The 20,047-nt window shown below is 42.4% G+C and overlaps 1 protein-coding gene across 3 annotated transcripts in view; it reads left to right on the forward strand.

Annotated features, from left to right (window-relative positions):
- Positions 1-19,834, forward strand: part of CARMIL1 (capping protein regulator and myosin 1 linker 1) — a 319,600-nt gene extending 299,766 nt beyond the window's left edge. The window contains exons 33-38 of one of the 3 annotated variants that reach the window (XM_024751952.1): positions 2,859-3,294; positions 6,913-6,994; positions 8,740-8,943; positions 10,134-10,274; positions 12,783-12,932; positions 18,798-19,834. In XM_024751952.1, the coding sequence (XP_024607720.1) occupies positions 2,859-3,294; positions 6,913-6,994; positions 8,740-8,943; positions 10,134-10,274; positions 12,783-12,932; positions 18,798-18,934 (1,150 nt within the window). In that variant the 3' untranslated portion in view covers positions 18,935-19,834. The remainder of the gene's footprint in view (positions 1-2,858; positions 3,295-6,912; positions 6,995-8,739; positions 8,944-10,133; positions 10,275-12,782; positions 12,933-18,797) is intronic. The other 2 variants (XM_024751953.1, XM_024751954.1) reach the window with 2 other exon arrangements.
- The last annotated feature ends 213 nt before the right edge of the window (positions 19,835-20,047 follow it).

The following is a 20,047-nucleotide window of genomic DNA, read 5'->3' on the forward strand; positions in this document are numbered from 1 at the left end:
TTAGTTCCTGTTCCTTTAGCCGTTTACTTTTGATTTTGCTTCCATATTTCTTTTTTGGTGTTGTTGCTATTTCTTATTTTTCAGTTTTAAATAGTAACCGTGGCTTCTTACTATATAGAGGATGATACTTTAGCTCTTACACAGTCCGACCCTTCTGTCCACCAAACGCACGCAGGCAAACTGACACACACACACACACACACACACACACACACACACACTTCCTCTTCCTGCCATCTTATTTAGTTATGTCGTAACTGTTGGTTACATCAGTGTTTAATGTTTACTTCATTATAAGCATGTAAATATTCACAGCTGAGTTATACAGTATGGTACGATTACATTTCCTTTCCTATACAACTCTTCTTTTAAAATTTTTGTTGGGGTATAGTTGCTCTACAGTGTTGTGTACAGCAGAGTGAATCAGCTATACGTATACATATATCCCCTCCTTTCTGGATTTCCTTCCCATTTAGGTCACCACAGAGCACTGAGCAGAGTTCCCTGTGCTAGACATAGGTTCTCATTAGTTACCTATTTTATACATAGTAGTGTATATATATGTCAATCCCAGTCTCCCAATTCATCCCCCGCAACCTCCATGGTGTCCATACGTTTGTTCTCTATGTCTGTGTCTCTGTTTCTGCTTTGCAAATAGGTTCATCTGCTATACAACTTTTTATTCTCCCTGGAGTTAACAATTGTCTCCTTTTGCATTTGCTTAGTTTTCTGTATTCCTATCTCTGACATATCTCCTAAGTCTCCAGTAGAGGTATAAATTTCCTCAAGTCTTCTCAGTTTCATCTTCCTGGGCACATCCTTCACTGCTCTCTGATCGCCCCAGGGTGACCTGTAGGCCTCGTCCCCTGCTGTCCTCCTGGGATGTCCCTTCGCTGTCTGCTGGGGGCCTCCCCTCTCTCATTCCTGTGTCTTTCCTGTTTCCTTTGGCCCGGTCGTCGTCTTCCTTATTACTTCACTCTCTGTTTGGTGCAGCACCTCCTCGGTTTGCTTGCTGAGAAAGGAAGCACGGGAAGTGAGTTTCTGAAATGCGTATGTCTTGCATTTTGCTAAATAGTGTGACTAGGTATAGAACTCTAGATTGGAATCCATTTTTCTTTAGAATTTGAAAACCTGGTTCCAGTATCCTCAAGCTTCTGGTTGCTCTAAGAATCCAGTGTCATTTTGAGTCCTGATCCTTTGTTTGTGGCTTGTTCTTTTTTTCCTCTTCTCAGGAAGCATTTGGGATCTTCTTTCTGCTCCTGGTGTATTGACACTTTATGATGATATCCTCTGTGTGGGTTTTTTGATTTTGTTTTGTTGAAACCCATTTGCTAGGCACTAATGAGCCATTTCAATCTGGGAATTTATATTCTTTGGTTCTGGAGTTTTTCGTGAATTATTTCTTCTAAATTTCTTTGCTTTTGGGCTTCCCTGGTGGCGCAGTGGTTGAGAGTCTGCCCGCTGATGCAGGGGACGAGGGTTCGTGCCCCAGTCCGGGAAGATCCCACATGCCGACTTAAACTCCCATTATTGTTTCCTCTATTAACCCACTAGTTTTGTTTTTTTTAACTGTTTCTCTTCTATTTCTTCATTCTTTTTCTTAGTCTCCCCCATCAACTTTCTGTGCGATTTCCTCAGTCTTATCTTCCAACCTTGAGTCTTCCACTTATGCTGTCACATTTTTCTATTATTCTTGTTTCACGGAGTTTATTAACATGTATACCCCCTGAATACATGGGAGATCCCAAGGGAAACAATAATTCCCTGAAGTGGCCCACACTACCACCTTAAGTACCATCTTCAGCTAAAGACAGAAGAAAGATGAGGTTGGGGACAGTTTGGGGAGGTTATCCTGAACCACATAAACAAGGGTAAGGTCGTTATGCAGGTTTAAGTCCCTACCTTCTCCATGATACATTTCTGGGGATTTAGTGATTCTATTTTTCCTGGTGCTGAAAGGAATACACCCTTACAAATGGAGATTTTCCTTAGAAATGTAAATTTCTCTTACAGAAAGGTAACTACTCTGTTTTCAGGGCTTCTCCTGTGTCTGCTGTTCCTTAAAAATAATCAGCCTCAAATAATCCTGTACTGAAGAGGCATACTTCGGGGTGGTACATTCTGCTCCCCTTCACCTGAAATCCATTTGCTTCAGGGCCTCCCCTACTAGTGCTTTCGAGGTCAGCTTTCCCAGATTAAGTCCTAACTATTGTGGCTTCCGAACTTTTTTTTTTTTCAATCCCTTACTGGGATTTTCCCGGGGACTCAAGGAGCTAAACCGGTATTCATCCTTCCAGCTTTAAGTGAAAGGCAGTGATGATACCTCCCACTCAACCCACATCATTTACACTTTCTCCCCATCCATTTCCTGACAAACCTCTACCAAAGCTTACTGTCCACTTTTTCATGTTGTTGCCTCTTTCAGTGGTATTACATTTTAAGCAGGGATCCGGATCTTGGTTTGAGCACTTAGGGCGGGATTTCAGATGTTATCTGATGACCAGGGAAGGATTTTAGGGGATTAAGGGGAAATCTGGCCCTTCCAGGGCCCGCCAAATTAAATAAGGCAGTCCATCGCCCACCTATGTCTTGGATGGAGCCACCTTTTCTGGAAGCTCTCTGGAGCATTTAAACATAAACTCCACTCTGCTCTCAGTCCTCCCAGTCACGTCGATTCCCGTTGTTGATTTGTGTGGATATGATGATATTCGACATTCCTATTTCCAAAGTCAACTTTTTTTTAAATGCTTCAGAATGGTTGCCGTATAAGCAGCAATCTCCCTGTTTCTATTTTGACTGATTCTTGCTGGAGCTTTAACTACAGTAAACCCAACAGGATTTGTTCTTTTGAATCACAGGAGAGGGTCAGCAAGAGGCTCAGAGTCCCATGAGCTTAGTGAAGGAGGAGACGAGAAGAAAAAGCGAGACTTTCGGAAAAGTGGCTTTCTCAACTTAATCAAACCCCGGACCAAGCCTGAGCGGTCACCAACGGTCTTGATGACAGAAGAACTCTCCTCTCCAAAGGCAGGAGTCAGAAGTCCAGCTGTGGACACCCCCAGGAAGGACACGAAGCCAGCCGAGCACAATGGCAGTGCTGATCGGGTAGAGGAGATCAAAACACCTGACTCCCTAGAAGAAAGTCAAGGGGAAGACGTGGGGAAGGTGGACCGGAGTGAGAGCAAGGGCAGCCCCCAAGGAGGGCGAAGGTACAGGGTCCAAATGATGGGCAGCGGGCTGCTGGCGGAGATGAAGGCCAAGCAGGAGATGAAAGCCAAGGCTGCTTGCTCACTGAAGGTAAGGGAGGAGGGTCTGTTTTGACTTGGTTGCCTTTGTCGTTTTTGTCTCCACTCGGTATTTATGGGCAAGACAGGTACAGAAAAATAACCTGTGGGTTAAATAAAAATCCGAAAACATGACTTTTTCCTAAAGAACCCGGAACACAGACCAGAGGGCCTGGTCTTCCCATGTTTTCCCACTGGCATGAGGGTCACGGTCTCCCAGAGAGCCTCAGCCTGGGGAGGTCAGGCAGTGGCTGAAGGTCCACGGGCCTTGTCTCACCTGCTCAGGGGCTCCTGTGCGTGTCATAGAAACATGTGACAGCTGTGCCAGGGACATGCCCCACTCTGGGGAAAGACTGTCTGTTGAATCCAAACGGAGACCTGAGGGTGACTGGAGATAGGAAAGTTGACAGAGGCAAATAAAATTACTGAAACCAGATTCTAGTTATATCAAGGGAGATCTGTTTTTCAGTTATTTCAGAATTTATGTCCTTTTCCAAACCTGAAAGTTCCTTGCTAAATTCCAGGTTTAAAAGTCAAAGTATTCTGTTAGAATTAATTGAATACTTGACCATTGAGATATGTTGTCTGTTGCTATGAAGAAGCACTTTATCATTTAAGAATTGCTGAGTCCCCCCAAAATCTGACTTAATGCATTACTTACTTTTGAACTTTTCAAAATATAAGTTGCGTATTTTTTTTTCCTCCCTTTACCTCTGTTTTTTCCTGCAGCTACTTGAGGATTGTATCCTTATTGTGATCACGAAGATTAATGTGTTTAACCCAGGTTTCGGTTTCTGTGTACTATCCTGAGCTCTTTTATGTTTGTAAAACTGGGTTCTCCAATGAAGGGAAAATTGCACATCGATTTTTATTTGAATCAGAATAAGACAGTTCATCCCAGTGAAACCTTGATTTTCAGAAAGTAAATGGTTAACTGTTTACCAGGACATGCAGGGCTGTTTTATATTACTTCTAAACAACTGATTATTTTTTCATTAAATCCTGCACCCTGCATGATTTTACAGCTGTTCACCGTAGTTCTTCCACCAGCACCATCGTTATCTAGCAATTTTCTAGTCACACATCCCTCCTCACTCACTCATTAGGCCGCAGAGAAGAGCTGAGGGGCTGAAACTACACTCTGTTAACATGGGAGGCGTGTTGTGGCCTCACTGGTCAAAATTCTGAACACTGTGACCACATCACTGGTGAGTCACACACCCAAGGAAATGTTTACATTTTAATCTGTTTCATAGACTTTCCTTACAACAAGGGATGTGCTGTTCTCACTAATGAGCGGTTTATTTTTATCACTGTTTCCATTGATGAATAGCAGCCTTCTGGTAGAAAGATGAGAAGTGTTGGAGGGTTTTTTCCAGGTGCTTTGGATTCGATAAACTGGCTCCAAGTGACAAAATTCTTAAGGTTTAATTTGTTCAAGACTTACACTAATGATCTTTGAGCACCATCTAGTGTCTATTAAAACAAGAATAAAAATCCTTAGTATTTAAAATTGGAACCAGTTAAGGGTGTTCTATCAGAACTATAAAATAATGAGAACGGGTTTTGAAAATGAGTTTTAGAATATTTTCCCCTAAAATTCCATGACTGTGTTCCCTATAAAGTTAGCAACATAAGCACCAGAAGTGAATATACTATGATAAATATATATATATAATATATATATATATAATATATATGTGTGTGAATGTATATATATAGCCTTCACTTTCGTCTGGAGTAATTCTCTCTACACTACTTACTTTTAATATATGTATTTATTAAAAAATACATATATTTTCACAGAAAGAACTGTGAAAATGAAAGTGGTGTTTATTATTTATTAACAAAGGAGAGTAACAGGTATTGAAAGCTTAGCGGCCACATCTTTTCTCCTGGGGCCACCTCGTCAGCTGCCTGCACTCAGAGACAATTGACTTCAGGTTATTTCATCCTCATCCCGCACAGGCATTTTGGGGATGTATAACTACCTCAGAAAGCCTGGAAGGAAAAAGCGAAAACAACTCCTAGGATTAGATTTTAAATGTAGGCAAATGAGGCACCCAGGGTATAAAATTTAAGGAGGCCCTTACTCTCAGATGCCAGCCCTGCACTTGCATGAGCCTAAAAGGCAGTTTCTCCTTAAGCAAGGCGCTCAGGGCACAAATTTAACTTCTCTTCATTCCTGGCCCTGTTTAAATACTCCACTTTATCATTTTTATCTGAGCTTGGATACCCACGCCCCTGCCTTCTAAGAAGCTATAAAAGGCTAGGTCAGGCACTCTGCATCTGAGGACCGGTTTGGCCCAGCCTCTAGACGGCTTGGGGGTTGGGGGGGTAAAGCGCCCCCTGCTGGTTTTGGCTGGCAGTTCATGGTTAGCCCCTGGCCCTGCGGACCTGCGTCCGGGCTCAGAGGGCTCCACGTGCTGCCCCTGGCACGGGGCTTCCCTTCCTTGGGGTCACTTTTCCATAATGATGTCAAATAACGTGCCGTTCTCGCTGTGGTACTTGTGTACACACTTCCTCTGAGACCTCAGTAACCACCACTAGTGAAAGTGGAACTTGCATAGGCTCGCTGAGAAATTCCTCGGCACTCCTGCCATGCTCCCCGCTCCCTCCTGACACAGCTGGCACTCCCGGCGGATGCGCGGCTGTGGCAGATTGTAACGAGGCAGATCTCAACTGTGTTTGAGATCATCTCTCCTGTATCATCGGAAACAATTTAAAGCTCGGAACTGGCAGCAGATACTTTTAGGTTTGTCAGAAGCGTGAGTTGAGCAGGAACCGGCAGGCTGAAGCTCGAACTGTCTTAGGAATCTTCATGCCTCCTGGTCCACCCGCCCCGCTTTTTTTGTTTTTTAGACGGGAGGCAGATGTGGGTCATCTCTGCCAATAGGGTTCTCAGGTATCACTGAGCAAACGCTAGCTTTTTTCATATCTTTTTTGTATCTAAATGCCTCACGCTCTTGTGGACTTCCTGCCCCATAAAGCAGAGGCTGATTCCTCCCTCGCCATCTCACCTTCCTTGTCTTTGCCATCATAAACTCCTCCCACCTGCAGATTTAAAAAAAATTAATTCAGACCTATTTATACTTGCCTCCTAAACTATAGACGTGTGTGTAGTGCTTCTGCCTCAGTGGCAGGGAAGACCCTCCCATTTCAGGCCCCTTCCTACCTATTTTGTACACTGAGGTTGGGAGGGTTTCCACTGCTTTTAGATCAGTGGAACCCAATCTGGAGAGGGTCCTGGAAACAATTAGAGTATCAGTGCCCCCATCACATGGAGCATCTGGGGCTGCAGAGCCCGCCTAGGTGTTCAATCAGAAAAACAAGAGACAGCACCATGCCCACTGGCTCCCTGTGGCCCCGCCCCTCTGTCCATGGGGAGCATCCTGAGGGAACTGGCCGCACCTTGGACCCCAGAGCCCTGGTTGTAAACAGAACAGAGCATGTCTCTCATGGTTTTGTCTCAGCAGCAGAGCCTCAGGGAGATGGGGAGGTCGGACACAGTCAGTGTTATGACAGTAGAGTTAAGGAGCCATTATTTGTTGCCAGTTATTATCTGCTTTGTTCTTTTTCTTACACTTTACAAAACTACGCACTTTTGGGGCGGGGCACTTGAATTTTTTAGAAACTTGGAAATGATGCCATCTCCCAGGATTCTTCCAGCCTGGCCTTGAGCAGCACAGAACGGTTGGATGGAGGTGGGGCAGGTAAGTCAGGCCATTGCCGTCACCCCCTTAAGAAAAACACGGTCTGATTTCATGCATCAAATGTGATTGACAGAAGGCAAATAAAGATGGAGAGCAAGGATGGGCCTCTGTGTTACATGTTCTCAGCTCTCACCTAAAAGACCACAGCCCTTCACCTGCCCGACACCTCCCACCATAGTAGACTGGCACCTGGGCAGGGCACCTTTCCCTGTTTCCTAAAGGGAAGAGACTTCATTGAGAAGAACTCCTAAACTGTGGGCATTTGTACATTATTCATGCTGGTTACTTCATCTCCTTGTTCTGTTCATCATGGCTGATGAATTAATTAAATTAAATTAATTAATTATGGAAGTATAATTGACCTACAACACTGTGTTAGTTCCAGGTGCACACCACCGTGATTTGATATTTCTATTACAAAATGATCACCATGATAAGTCAAGTACCATCTGTCACTGTACAAAGTTATACCAAAATCACTGACTGTATTCCCCATGCTGTACGTTTCATCCTTGTGACTCATTTATTTTGTCCCTGGAAGTTTGGACCTCTTAATCTCCCTCACCTAATTTCACTCATCCCTCCACCCATTTCTTCTCTAGAATCCACCTGCTTGTTTCCTGTATCTATGAATCTGTTTCTGTTTTACTGATGATTTAAAAATAGGCCATACATGGTATATGGGAGGAGGCCCTTTAACTGCCATGAGGGGATGCTCTTTTCTTTCAGCTTGAATATTCCTGAATATCCGATTTCCTTTGACCCTCGGACTTTTCAGGTGCAGAAAGAGAGTAAGATACTTAGATGCACACTGGCGAGTAACTTGTAAATTGTGCAGGAATTACCTCATTTTACTGTTTGACGTTCTTGTGTTTGGCTTTAGCATCTTCATAAGGTAAGAGCTGGACTAAAACTCATGTTCAACTGGCTTTTTTTTTGCCTCTTATCTGGATAATTATGGCGGCAAAAGCTATGGAGGCGGGGCATGAGCTGATGCTCCTGGAGTGGCTCTCACTAGACTTGAAGTTCTGGGCATCAGGACAGCGCTCCTCTCCCGGGACCTGCAGCCTGTTTGTGCTCCAGAACGGAGGCACCTGCGGTTGGTTAGACCTGTACCTCGTGCCAGATCTAAGGAAGATCTGATGGCTTCAAATGGATTGAGGCCTGCTCTCCCCCCATACACTCGTATGGACATGTACCCTGTTAAATATGAGGCTTGTCATCTCTGGAATAGTCGAGGGTGATCGGAAGAGCACCACCAAATTCACCACTTTTCTAGCAAGAATTTTTGTCTTCCACCAGCGTGTTCTGATTCTAAAAACATGCTAGAATAGCATGTTCCTGTTCTAAAATATCTTTGATGACAGATACAGAAAGGAAACTAGTGGTTACCAGTGGGGTGAGGGGTGGGAGGAGGGGCAAGATAGGGATTAAGAGGTATAGACTGCTAGGTGCAAGGTAAATAAGATACAGGGCTGTAATGTACAGCACAGGGAATATGGCCAATATTTTATAATATGTTATATGGAGTATAATCTATAAAAGTATTGAGTCACTATGTTGTACACATGAAACTAATATAATATTGTAAGTCAACTATACTTCAATTAAATAAAATACCTGATGAGAAATGACAAGAAACCATTACAGCAGTTTGCACCAGACTTCTACCTTCAAAGGACTGGTTTCTTTCACCTTTGATTTTTACAGTAAAGTGCTTTTTGTACTCATTTTCATTTTAAAAGTGCCTAAAGTGCATCCAGAGAACCGCTTCGGTTTGGGAACACCAGAAAAGAACACCAAAGCAGAGCTCAAGGTGGAGGCAGGCTCCAGGTCCCGGAGCTTTTCCAGCAGGCCCACCAGCCCGAAGCCCCTCCTGCAGTCCCCCAAACCCAGCCTGTCGGTGCGGCCCACCATCCCGCAGAAACCGAGAACCGCCTCGCGGCCTGGTAAGGGTTTTGCTGGTCAGGAAGTGACACCACGACCGGGCCTCCACAGCTGGTTTCCAGGGCGGCTGGTGAACCTGGAGGAGGCGTGTGTGTGGGAGGGGCCGTGAGAAACCTGCCAGAGTGACAAAGGCTGAAGGGTGCCTTCATTCAGCGCTGAGGTCACCCACTCAGGGACTGTCCTTGCGCTCAGGGCTACAGCTCGGAGGCAGGATGGATAAAGCAGCCTCGTGGGGTGCTGACCCCTTGACAGAGCTTGGTGTAGCTTTCTGAAAGCTGTGTCCTGGTGCTCCGACCCTTCAGAAGGCCACAGTTTAAGGATGAGGGCTACAGATAGGGAACGCATAAGTTGCTGTTTTTTTAATCCCATAGCCATAGCCTGTGAAATATTTAGGGTTTAGAACAGGGCTTGGCAAACTATGGGGCTGTTTTTGTAAATAGCATGTCATGGGCACACAGCCCCACCGTCTGTGTATATCACAGCCCGGCCCACACACACACCAAACTGAGAATTACTTTGCTGGTGATAGAGCAGAGAAAGGAGTGCAATGCAGTTAATCCTTTCAATTAGACTGAAACAGGACAGCCTTTAGAATTAAGAGCCGAGAGTTCTAATCCTACCCATTTTGCCATCTTTTTAGCTTAGCAGGTCATTCAGTCTCTCCAGTTGTACAGTGCTCACCACAGTCCTTTCTGGTTCTCAGAGTCCATGATTCTAAGTTATTCTTACTGATCTCAGTATGGTAGGTACGTGCACCTCCACTCCTGAAAGCGCAAATATATGTTATGTACATATGGTGACCGCTTTACTGGATTTGACAACAGGTAAAGACAATGGGTTATAACTGTCACGTATTTTAAGAGAATCAAATAGCCTTTGTGTTTGAGGCAGAGGGAGTATTTAGTTCACTTACAGTCTCATTTTCAAATACCAGCTCACTGAAATTCTGAAATTGAAATGCTATCTGCAAGATAGATTCACATCTGCAGATTTTAACTCTTCATAAGTTTTCATTATTTTTCTCTCTATTGTCTGTTACTTCACTGAGCTATGAAGCTAGTTTTTGTCCAGAAAAATTCTCTGCTGCTTTTTAAAAGATTATTAGTCATTTGTTTTTAAAGATTAACCCAGTTTATAGCTTTAGGAATCCAGCTTGTGAGACGGGTTGATTCATGTCTTTGTGTCTCCGTAGAGGACATCCCAGACTCTCCATCCAGCCCGGATTCCCCTAAAGTCGCTCTTCTTCCGCCTGTCCTGAAAAAGGTTCCTTCGGACAAGGAGAGAGATAGCCAGGGCAGCCCACAGCCCAGTCCCAGGACGTTTTCCCGGGAAGGTAAGACATTTTTTCTCTGAGTGAGCTCTCCGCAAGGAGAGTCATTTCAAGCGGAAGGAATTAATCTTTGACTCAGCTTATATCCTAGAGTTTGTCGGTCAGCTCAGCGTCCCTTGGATTAAATTTTGGAACCAGTGCAGTACTTTGTTCAGAAACTTGATTCAACATTGTTGGTGACACTGGGTCTTAAAGGAGGACCATATACAGGGAATGAAAGCGTAACGGAGACACTCAGCCCAAAGTTCTTTGTAATAATAATCTCTAGATGCTCCGGAACTGACTCCCAGTGTATTAGAAGTGCACACACATTGTTTTGTGACTCATTTGGTTGCTACCTGTAGGTTTCTAGGTCCCATCACTGCTCAAAAGAGCTCCCCCTGGTTGTCAATCACCGTTGCTATGGTTCAGGAGCGGCTCACACAGGCCTGGGAGACCCTGTGGCTTGTTAGCTCGCTCAGCCGTGAGGTCAGATGAGCCTCATTCTCAGAAGTGTGTCATCTGCATGGATGCTCTCAGCGCATCATGGCACCGGTGTGTTCCTTCTAATTTGCTGAGGTGGGAGCAGAACACGGTAGTCCCGGGACTTGAATCTCATCTCCCAGAATCAGATCAAATGTCGGTATCAGTGGAGGCAAGGTGTGTTCGGGGTGTCTTCCGCACCCCACCAGGTCTTTCCCCCACTCCTCCCATTCTGTTCAATGCACAGTTGCCTTTACGGTTCTGTCCTTCATAAAGTGTAATGTAATTGCCATCTCTAAGCCCCACCTATAAAGAAATTCTGGAGCCATCGTCACCCACGTCCAGATAGCTCTCAGTGTGGTTTGGAGTTGCTTGGTTTTATTTTATTGTTTGATGCTTTAGAATTCTTTGACCGCTCTGACATCTTCCTCCCTTGGGCCATTTTCTTTTATTCATGATGGACTTGGGTTGAAGTTAATAGAAAGTGTTTGTGAGTACTGTCTTTGTTAATTGGGAGTCGAATGAAAAAATAACACAGCCTGCTTTCTCATCTCCATTCTGCAGATTTACTTGGTGGGTACAAGCTTCACTCACCTATTGGCTATAAATTTTAAAAGGTGGGGTTTTTGACCAAAGCTGACAAACCACTTCTGTCAGAGAAACTAAAGCCGTGAACAATGGCTGACACCTATGGTCATTTCACACGGGGTAATCAATAAATACAGGGCTTGGTATTACAGCCACGGTCTCTGGAAGTCTTGGTGTAGGAAGAGGAAACTTCGGTGGTGCCAGGTCAGAGAGACTGGAGCCAGCGAGTGTCCCTGATAGGACCACTCACACCACACAGCCCCACCCCTCATTTGCCCTTCTTTTTGCAACTGCTGACTTTGCATCTTTACTCATAAGGAAGCTTTGAAAATGCCTGAGAGAATTTTGTTGGAGAGAAATGGGGAGGCATGGAGGGGTGGTAGGGGTAAGTAGGAATGTTCACCTCATCAAATAGACATTGGAAATATGGAAGGATTAAAAAGAAAGGGGGAGAAGGTTGAACAAGAAATAATTGCTTAACATTTTTGAAAAATGATGTTTTCTAAGACGCCTGGCTATATGATCAGACAAGGCCTAGAGCCACCCACCAGCCTCATGAGTACAGCACGTACCATGGAGCCTCTAGTTAACGAAGTGGGTGAAATACTGGTGTGCCCGTTGCTGCTTTGAAAAATTCAGGTGTTCTTTCCCCAGGAACTCAGGAATGAATGAGTTGCTTCTCAAACATTTCATAGCTTCAGGGATAGACGTTTGATTCCCTTCCTCACTCCCCCCAGCAGCAAATACGTGACCCCATCTTTCCAGCTAAAGACTGTAGAGCCGGGGAGACCGTTGCTTTCCCCTCTGGCATCCAGGATAAGTTAGTTTGTCACCGAGATCATTCTGATGGTGTCGCTTGATACTGAAATTGGACTGAAGATCTAGGTGAGGTCTGAGCACGGTCTGTAAATGTCTAAGGTGGTAATATTTTGACTTCAGTTTATTTTTCAGCTTGTCCACTAAGCTGGCCCAGGAAGGAGAGCCCTTGTGAGCCCTCTCTTTTTCTTTAGAAAAATGTTCCTGCTGTGCTCATTCCTATTTTCTTGTACATTATTCATGCTGGTTACTTCATTTCCTTGTTCTGTGCCTCCCTTTGGACTAGCGTGCCCAACTCATTTCTGAAACAGGTAAATGGCTGTGATTCTTCTGGATTATTCCATAGTGAATGTGACTTTCGTTAATCCATCTTGGGATCGAAATGGTAATGCGGGGCCTTTTTATTAGTATCTTTTGGGGGCAGACTCAGCGCTCACCTCATTTTGCACGACATTTCCATAATGTTGGCTGTTGAATTCTGTAGATAATGGTATATCTGTTCAGGACCAACACTGGAGGTTCCTTGAATCTTAAGTGGGGTGGGTAAGCTGATATTTAAGTTTTATATATTAATATTTTTTAATATTAATGTCAACATGATGTTATTTGCTACTACAAAGGGTAAAATGAATCCCTTTTCCTCAGTAGTGCAAAGAGGAGATTATTACAAAAGGCATTCAGATCATGACAGTGGCAAGCCTTCCAGTAGAGGGAAAAGACCTTCAAAACTGTACTCCACCATTGCAGAAGAGGAAGTGAATGCAATTGGGCACAGGAGGTCACAGCCAACAAATGGTTAGAGTCTTCAATTATCATCCCTCACTGTCCCAAAGCTTATGAACTGGCACTAACAAAAACAAACTTTAATTGAGTAACTTCTATCCTGGGGCTGGGGCTGGGTCAGGGATTATTCATAAACTGTTTTTTTTTTTTCTAAATGGCAACAGGATGGTCCTTCCATTGGGGGCAAAAAGTATTGACTTAAAAAATCTAAATTTAGAAATTCTTATGAGGAGGATCAAGTTACTTTGGAGTATGGTGACTTGTCCTTTCAAATTTCTGTGATCGTGGAGGTTTATTTTTATATTCAGGGTCATGTCTCCTATTCTCTCCCTTTCTCTCTTTTCTCTTAGATTTCAACTGGGATGGGGTCAGAAATTCTTAGAATAGCACAGTTTACCCTTTAGAGAATGTTGGTCTAACACCTTACCTTACACTCTTTTAGGGAAGGATGCACGTGATCTTTTAGCAGACATTTTATGACCCTTTAGTAAGAAAGGAAAAGTACCAATTAACTTTTCAACCTCTAGGAACAATTTATACTATTTTACAGCAGTTACTCAATAACTTCTCTCTGCCGTTTGACACTGTAGTAAATTCTGTAAAGTTATTTTCAGGTGAGGACAGTCCCAGGAGAGAAAAAGGAGACATTTTAAATCAGCTTTCGTCTCCAATGGGAAATTTTAGAACAAGCACTGCTGATTCAGAGAGGAAATGGCTTTTCTATGACTATTCATCATCTCCCTGGTTAATAACTTTTTATAAATATGACTTGAAAAGTCTTTTAAAGGAAATTTTAGTATCATAAAAGAAAAAGAATATAAAATTCTGGTATGTGAAATTTCCTTAAGGGACTTTTTCCCTTAGAAGAAGGCTTTTATTTCTTTCTCTATCAGAGGTTAACATATGAGTGTCTTGGCTCCAAGGATAAAGTGCCCACAGCCACACAGTCTAGCCATAACCCCACATCCCTCAAGAGGGAAGGGCACTGGAAGTGACCTTATAATAGGGATAATTTCCCTTTACTTTAAAAGGCTAAACCATTCTCAAACTTTAGCACTTGATTATTGATGATAAACCTCTCCCACCTTAGAGCTTAGTAGCCCAGTGAGTTATGATTTCTCAAGTAGGAACTATTGTCTTTGAGGACTTTCCTCAACAGATTTAAACACAAAAACAACAAAGAAAACATCTACCAGCCCCCCACGAGCAACAGCATTTGGAATCAGCCTTCTTGGCCAGTACCGTTGGATGAGTCATGTACTCTGACTTGCCTGGTGGCCCGGGGCACACTAGCCACATGACAGGGTGGAGTTAAGGACATGCCCACCACATAAAGCAAAGTCCGTAGTCTGTAGATGCGCATGGACCATTCTGTCTGGGCCGAGTAGCACTTGCCCTAGGGGAAACCAACCAGCTTGGTCCTTCACTTTTAAAGTACTTCCTTTGTGGTAGGTGTGTTCATAGACACACGGTTACAGTAACTCTTTTCCCTGCAAGAGATTTTCTAAGAAAATCCGTTGTCTTCAACTCACAGAAAAATTACATAAATGAACACCTAAGACACTTATTTTCTGGAGAGAATTAATTCTTAGAGTATATGAAATCAGAAGTTCTGTCTCTATATAGTGCCTCTTTTGATAAGGACACCCAAGGTTACATAGATGTTTCTAGATTTTGGAAATTTACATTTGAACTATTGCATCAGTTGACTCATATCACTTGTTTGTTAGTAACAAAGCACCCTTGATACAAAGTAATGTTCCTTCTTCAAGAGGCCACTAGAGCACTTTATACAACACACAGACGAGGAGCCCGCCTGCCGAGTACCACATGGATCAGCCAGCGAGGCTCTGAGTTAAACTAAGATGAAGCCAGAGATAAGCCAAATCCTAGACAGGCAAGAAATTCTGTGTCTCTCTGATTTTTTCATGACCTCTTTGTGATGGGCTGCATCAAATTTTGATGGAATTAAATAGGACCATCTTGATTTGCTTTGCTGCCTTGATTTCTTGAACTATGGACAGGAAACCAAAAGTGTAATTTTTATGGGAGCTTCAATTAAAGTAATTTTATGTATAATATTTTAATCCTGTTTTGTTAGTGCCGATTCCCAGCACTTGTCTTCACCCCTGAGAACTGCGTAGCAGTCTTTCTGAATAGTTTCCTGGTTAACAAATAGCATTCAGCCGAGCAATTCTGTTAAACCACGGTGTGTACTCTTCTTTAAGAACAGCTTTGTTTATGCTAAAATAGCTTTCTTATTTTCCTAAATCGTGTATGCGTGAAACAGAGGCTATTGTTCTCAAAGCATGCTACCTATTTTTATCATGATTATTATGTTTTAATTGTGTGGCTATTTTAATATCGATGTGACAGGTAAAATGCTTACTTTCTTTTCCTGGTAGTACTTGTAACTGCATCAAGTGATATGCATTTCATATCATTTCCTCGCTACGTTTACTCATAAGCTGTGATGTTTTCATTAGAGTATGTCCTATTTTCTTGAAGAAAATAGTTGGTTTTGGCTTTGTATGCATTGTAATGTATTCTATTTGTACAGGCCATCTTATTATGAGATTCCTTTTATGTATATCACTTGCTTCTTCCATAATTCAACCTATAGCCAACAAATATTTGGCTGTGGCTTATTGTCTGTAAGCCAGTGCTCTGTTCCCCATTTTTCACCAGATCTGGGTTCTACTACCCCTACATGAATTCTTCAAAAGAAATTTAATGGTTGGTTGGCACTTTGGGCCCTTGCCAGAAAGTATTTAAAAACCAGGGCCGACTACTGAGTACTATTTTAAGATCATCATGTTTTCTCCTGGGAAATACGGAGGTCAGTGGAGCTTAAAATGAAGAAAAGCTCAAATTTTTATATGAATCTGTAATTCTGAATTTATATGCACATTTCAGAAGCTTTAAAATTACCATATATATGTATTTGCATATATATATACGCAAAATCAGAGCATCTTCAAGAATGACAGATTTCACATTTGAGCCTCTCTAGGCCAGTTATCGCTGCTGTAGACAGGATATGAATATACATGGAGTGTCTGTGTTGAACACATTGCCTGTTTACTCAGGTATCTTTTATAATTTTAGTGGTACCTGGAACAGTAATAAATATGTGTACAGACACATATGTAGAGATGCTCCAGCACTTTAATGCTTGACTTTGTACAGTATAAAAGAAATTAGACTGTTTTACTGCACTACTTCAATGTAAGAATTCACACATTAAAGCAGGCTGCCTAAGAGTCTGAATTCAGAAATACTGAACCTACTTCAGTATAATTGTAATTAACATCCTAATCACATGCGATCAAATAATGCTGCCTACAGGCTGGAAAACAAGCTTGACAACGAACATCCCCCCTACAAAGTTGTTTGCACTAGTGATCTGGACTCATACTGTGTGCTTTGGCTTCCAAACTCAAAGTTAGTTGTGCAACTAGTTCCTTGATCTCACCGTGCCTCAGTTTTCCTATCCAAGAAAGGTGCCTCTATCTATGATACAAAGAAAATGTCAGCCTGGTACTAGACTTACTGTCACACTCACAGTTGGTGGAGTTAAATCAATGACAGTGAATATTTTTAGAATAAATGTTTAGATAATGGCACCACCCTAGTGAACTGCTTTGACAGCCCCCCAGAAAGAGCATGTTATTATTCCTCTCAGTGACTATGTCGGACAAATTAAAATTTTTGCTTTCATGACTGGTACCAACTCAGAAACCAGCCTGTTAACTTGCCCCCCGCCCACCCCGCATCCCTGGAGGACTCAAATACTAGTGTCACTTGGATGGAGGCTAAAGGACAATCTTACTTTTTGCAGGGAAGATTCCTGTGTTGGATTTCTCTCAGTTTCGCTTAGCCCTGGGTCCAGGGTTCTTGGTTCTTATCTGTGACAGAAACATATTTGATTGCATGAATTTCTCCATTTTTAGAGAGTAGTCTGATGTCATATCATGTAACATCAGTTAGACCTGGGATTTCGAGGAAGCCTAAAATATTGGGAAGGATGAAAAGTTTTAATCTAAGAATAAAAGCTAATATGTTTGTTCTGAAGACAACTGAGCAATGCATCACCATACTTATTTCTTCCTTAGAGCGTGTAGTGTTGGAAATTTTTGAGTAATACTTATTTTAGTTTTAAAATGAATGAATAAAATTTCCTAGCAGTTTTCACTAGTAATGCTCTGCTATGAGGTTACATTATTTATTGCACAATATTTCAAGATGAAAATATTATAAATTTTCTCTATTAACTCCTGTTCATAATACACAAGTTGAGAACTTAAATACTTTGAGTCTTATGGAATACTATCAAATTGGCTTTGTGATAAAGGGCAAACTATTTATAGAAAACTATTTATAGAAAATTATTTACTTTTCCAAAACCTGGCTTGTTAACAACTTTCAAAGGACCAAACAAACACATTTAATTTTTTTACCCAGTGCAAGCTAAAAAATAAAAATCAATATATATCGTTTTTTCATTGCTTTTCCCCTCCATCTGAGAATTTGCTCAAAGCTGTTGGGTAAAAAGAAGTCAAAAAATTTTTTTAAATTACTTACTTGTATGGTGAGATTTGAAAGTTTATCCTTTTCAGAATTGAGTAATTTCAATTTAATGTAATTAACGAAACTTAAATTTTTATTGTCTAGAGGTCAGAATCTGGCCCCCACAGCAGGAGTAGCAGGAGAAGTACTTTATTATGTTTGCATTTTGACTATTAGGTTTCATGAGCTTTCACTTCCTGAAACACCATTCTTTAGCAGAGTAAACATTTAATTAGCCAAGATGAGTTTTTTTAGCATAATGCTAACATCGAAATGATTAGAAGAATCAAATGAATCCTCTTGCTTTTTCCAGGACTATGTTCCTGGTTGGATCATTTAAACTTCTGAGTAGTGAGGTAGCTGTACTCTTTCAAGCCACACAAAGTGCATGGGTTTGGTATTTTTAGCTTAAGTGGTGTCTCTACAATAGACTTGGTGAGTAATATTTAATAACCCTTAACAGTCATGCTGGAGTGTGGCATCTGAACCTTTCCCAAGGTATAGTAGCAGTGAAGCTATGATCTAGTTGGAAAGAACATGGGCTTTGGAGAAAGATTTGGGTTAAATCCCGATTCCAAGTTTTATGGAACCTACCCCGTAGCTGTGAACAACAGAGCGCCTGGCAGGACACATCACAAAGGCTCAGTCCGGTGATTGTTCTCTCATTGCTTTGTAGAGACCCAGCAGATCCTTCATATTTATATGTGATCAAAACAGGCAACAAAAATGGCAGTTCTTTTACCTGGAGGCTGGTTCCTAGAGGATTGAATATAGGCAGTATTAATTCATCTCTACAAGACTATTCATTTCCTAGCGAGTGAAACTGAATTTTCTAAGACATAGAAAACCCTGACAAGGATTACTAGGGCCTCTGCTTATATCCCGTCCCTGAAGCAGGGCTGGCCAACCCTAAATGGTCCACCTCAGGGCTCTGCTTCCTGTGCTGCATGAGGGGGCAGCTGTGACTGAGGAGCTCACCTGGGGCACAGTGGCTTCAGTGCTTCTCCTTCCTGGCCTCTCCCTTCGCTCCCACCCACACCCTCACCTCCTGGGGTCCTTGCCCTCAGATTGTCAACCACATCTATGAGAGGCTCACCCTCTCATAGACTGGGGTTTTTGTTTTGTTTTGTTGGTTTGTTTTTAATTTCTGTCTAGAGTCTTGAAATGTACTTGGCAAGTTGCTTTTGAGCAAGTTCATCCCGAACCCTCCCACTCTTCAGGGCCCCTGCATCTCACCCCATTACTGCTCAGGCCACTGGCATCTTCTTGTTCATCAACTATAATGACTTCCTTTCCTTTCTGTTTCAGTGTCCAGGAGAAGCTGGGGCCAGCAGGCCCAGGAGTGTCAAGAACAAAAGCAGTGGTCCTCCAGTAAAGATGGCCAGCAAGGCAGCAAATCCAGTGACTCTGGGGAAGAAGCAGAAAAAGAGTTTATTTTTGTGTAACGGTCACCCATGTAGAAGTCTTACCGTGTGGGGTGCGTTTGCTGGCCATCAGAGAGGAACCAAGGGCAACACCTCTTCCTACTTCCTAAGCATCTTCTCTTGGTGCTTTTTCCTTTGTCCTTCCCCACCCCACCCCCCCTCACCAAAACTGAGACAGATCCATCTCTCGGTAATCAAAGCACATGTCTGATCTTCTCCCAACCCTTAGCATTTGATTTCTATGCATTTCTTCATATGCCTTCAGTGAATGCCAGCAATTATCCCATGGGCCCTACTTGAATTTCTCTGAGGCAGCTACAGTTTGCCCTGTAAGATGAGTTTTGGGAGGTAAACAAAGTAACTGGACACAAACTCACAAGTAACACCATCCAGCTGACCCTGGGGTACTGCTGCACGTACCTGTGTCAAATCTGCACTTGACTTGATAGAGCAATTTATTCTTGATGTATGTAATTGCACACCGTAATTATATTAACAGAGCACACTAATAGTTTGTATAAATTATATATATTAGATCTTGGGTATGGTTTTTGCATTCTCCCATGGGGAACTTCTTCCTTCCCGATGTGGAACTGAACATTTTAACTTGGTCTGGTGACCTTTGTGATACCATCAACAAGCAAGTTAAGAACCGAGTGAAAGGCCCGTGGCTGATTCTACCATGTGCCCAGATTAATGTATATAGTTGACCGGAATGAGGTTTTATGAATATTCGTGTTTTTTGAAGGCCTTTAATTTCTGTCTGCATATTAGCTTTTAACGTGTGATTGAGAATACTTTGACACCTGTAAAAAAAATCAAACTACTACTTTTTAAGACATTTCACAAATATTCACTTACATTACACGCTGAAGGTATTTTATGCATATGTATATTTATACCAATAAAATGATTTTACAAGTGGAATTGTGACTTTCTCCAGTGACTTTTTTAGTGAGCATTGGCTTGTGATGAACTTTGTTTTCCAAAAATCCACAATGACCACAGTTCCCAGATAATCAAAAACCTATTACATTCCAAATAAATGCAACTTGCTAATTCCATGGCCTCCTCTCACCTTTGGCCAAAGGATGAAATTCATCAAAAGGTTATATTATGAGTGTCCAAGAGAGC

This window comes from Neophocaena asiaeorientalis, unplaced genomic scaffold, assembly GCF_003031525.2.
Source record: "Neophocaena asiaeorientalis asiaeorientalis breed wild unplaced genomic scaffold, Neophocaena_asiaeorientalis_V1.1 scaffold165, whole genome shotgun sequence".
Lineage (NCBI taxonomy): Eukaryota > Metazoa > Chordata > Mammalia > Artiodactyla > Phocoenidae > Neophocaena > Neophocaena asiaeorientalis.